This window comes from Echinops telfairi, unplaced genomic scaffold, assembly GCF_000313985.2.
Source record: "Echinops telfairi isolate 266 unplaced genomic scaffold, ASM31398v2 ScPeMD7_17;HRSCAF=63, whole genome shotgun sequence".
NCBI lineage: Eukaryota > Metazoa > Chordata > Mammalia > Afrosoricida > Tenrecidae > Echinops > Echinops telfairi.
In genome coordinates this window covers 3,618,051-3,619,650 of record NW_022103914.1, presented here as the reverse complement: position 1 = coordinate 3,619,650, position 1,600 = coordinate 3,618,051, and the positions used below count along the sequence as shown (strand labels likewise).

General features: G+C 52.7%; 1 protein-coding gene across 1 annotated transcript in view; it reads left to right on the top strand.

Annotated features, from left to right (window-relative positions):
- Nucleotides 1-1,600, top strand: part of ITGB5 (integrin subunit beta 5) — a 159,664-nt gene that overhangs the window by 26,541 nt on the left and 131,523 nt on the right. Inside the window, 1 exon segment of the mRNA XM_045287518.1 lies at nt 1,208-1,293. Within this exon segment, the coding sequence (XP_045143453.1) occupies nt 1,208-1,293 (86 nt within the window).

Below are 1,600 nucleotides of genomic sequence, written 5' to 3'. Positions count from 1 at the left end.
GCTCTGGTCTAGCCAGATATGTGAGGTAGGATTGGGGTCATGGTAGTGGGGGAGGAGGAAGCATTAAAGAACTAGGGGAACATTATGTGTTTCATTGGTGCTTTACTTCCCCCTGACTCTTCCTTGACCCTTCTGTAAGGGGGTGCCCTCCTCTGGATTTCTTGGACTTTAAATCTTTACAGGAGCAGGCAGCTTCCTCTTTTTCTTGTGGAGCAACTGATGGGTTCGAACTGCTGACCTTGTAGATAGTGCCTCCGGGGCTCACTGGAAAATAAAAGGATGATCAGTTTCACCAGGGCTCTCTATGCTGTTGGGGCCTAGAGGGTGGACAATGGACTTAGCCGCCCCACTTGCCCTTGGAGACCCCTCCCTAGATGATTGCAGTTGGAGGGGGCGGGGTTGGGCTGTGTGTGTAAGAAGTCACCTTTACTCAGACAGCAACCACTGCTTGCTGTCATTAGGGGACTTCCTTGATCTGAATCCGGCCTTGCCTTCCAAGGAGGCACTCGCCGGCAGCCCAGGGAGCGAACACCGCTTCTGCCCACACTGCAGATTCCAATGTGGCAGGGACTGGATTTAGGATTTTCCTGCCTTTTGTCTGAAAGCGAGGGGTCTGTTCTTCCTCTTTCTCCTACTGTTTTTTATCAGGGCTTGAGTAGCCAAAGTGTAAAGGGTTCTTGTTCCCTATCAAAGAGGGAGGATCGACTGTGTGGCTGGAAGGGAGTGAGCCCAGCCGAGGAAGGAGCTTCCCTCCCACCTCCTCCCCACAAAGAATGAAAAGATAATGAATTTTCCCATGACCTTCTGAAGTCTCCCTGTAGGAGTGGAAGGAGCCTGGTGGTTCACTGGTTAAAGTGCTTGGTGCTAACCCCCCAAATTGGTGGCTTGAACCCACCAGCCCCAGAGATTACAGTCGTGGGAGCTCCCCTACCCCCCACCCCGGTGTGGCGCTTCTACCCCACCCCCCACCCCCCAGGGTTGCTGTGAATTGGAATGGACTTGAGTGTGCACGATTGGTGGATGCTTAAAGAATGGTGTTTAGCTTTGGCCAATGAACCATCACCCGCAGTTAGCATTGGGGCCTGTGCCCATGGGCCTTGGAGAGATCCTCTGTTGCAATGAATCCATTCCTACCCCACCTATTCAAAGACGTTATCTGGATGTTTATAGCCAGGAACTGAAGGGTCATCTTTATCTTGCTTTGAAGGTCTCAACATCTGCACTGGTGGAAGTGCTACCTCCTGTGAAGAGTGTCTACTCATCCACCCACAATGTGCCTGGTGCTCCAAAGAGGTATGTGGGGGTGGGGAGGGAAGGAACACCGGGGACTGTGGGGGAGGGCTAACCACAGCACAGTGGCTGACTGTACGGCACCTGGGGACCTTGGGTAGAGGAAGGGTGGTGTACCTGGTTACTAACCAAAAAGTTGGGGGTTCAGGCCCCCTCAGATGCTCCTTGGGAAAACAGCCTGGGTGATTCATTTATAAAAATATGTCCTTTGAGAGCACAGTTTTACTGAGACACACAGGAGCTGAACTGACTTGACGGCTGCTGGTGCAGACTCTACTCACTGCCTCTCCCACCTCTGCTCAGGTCCCTG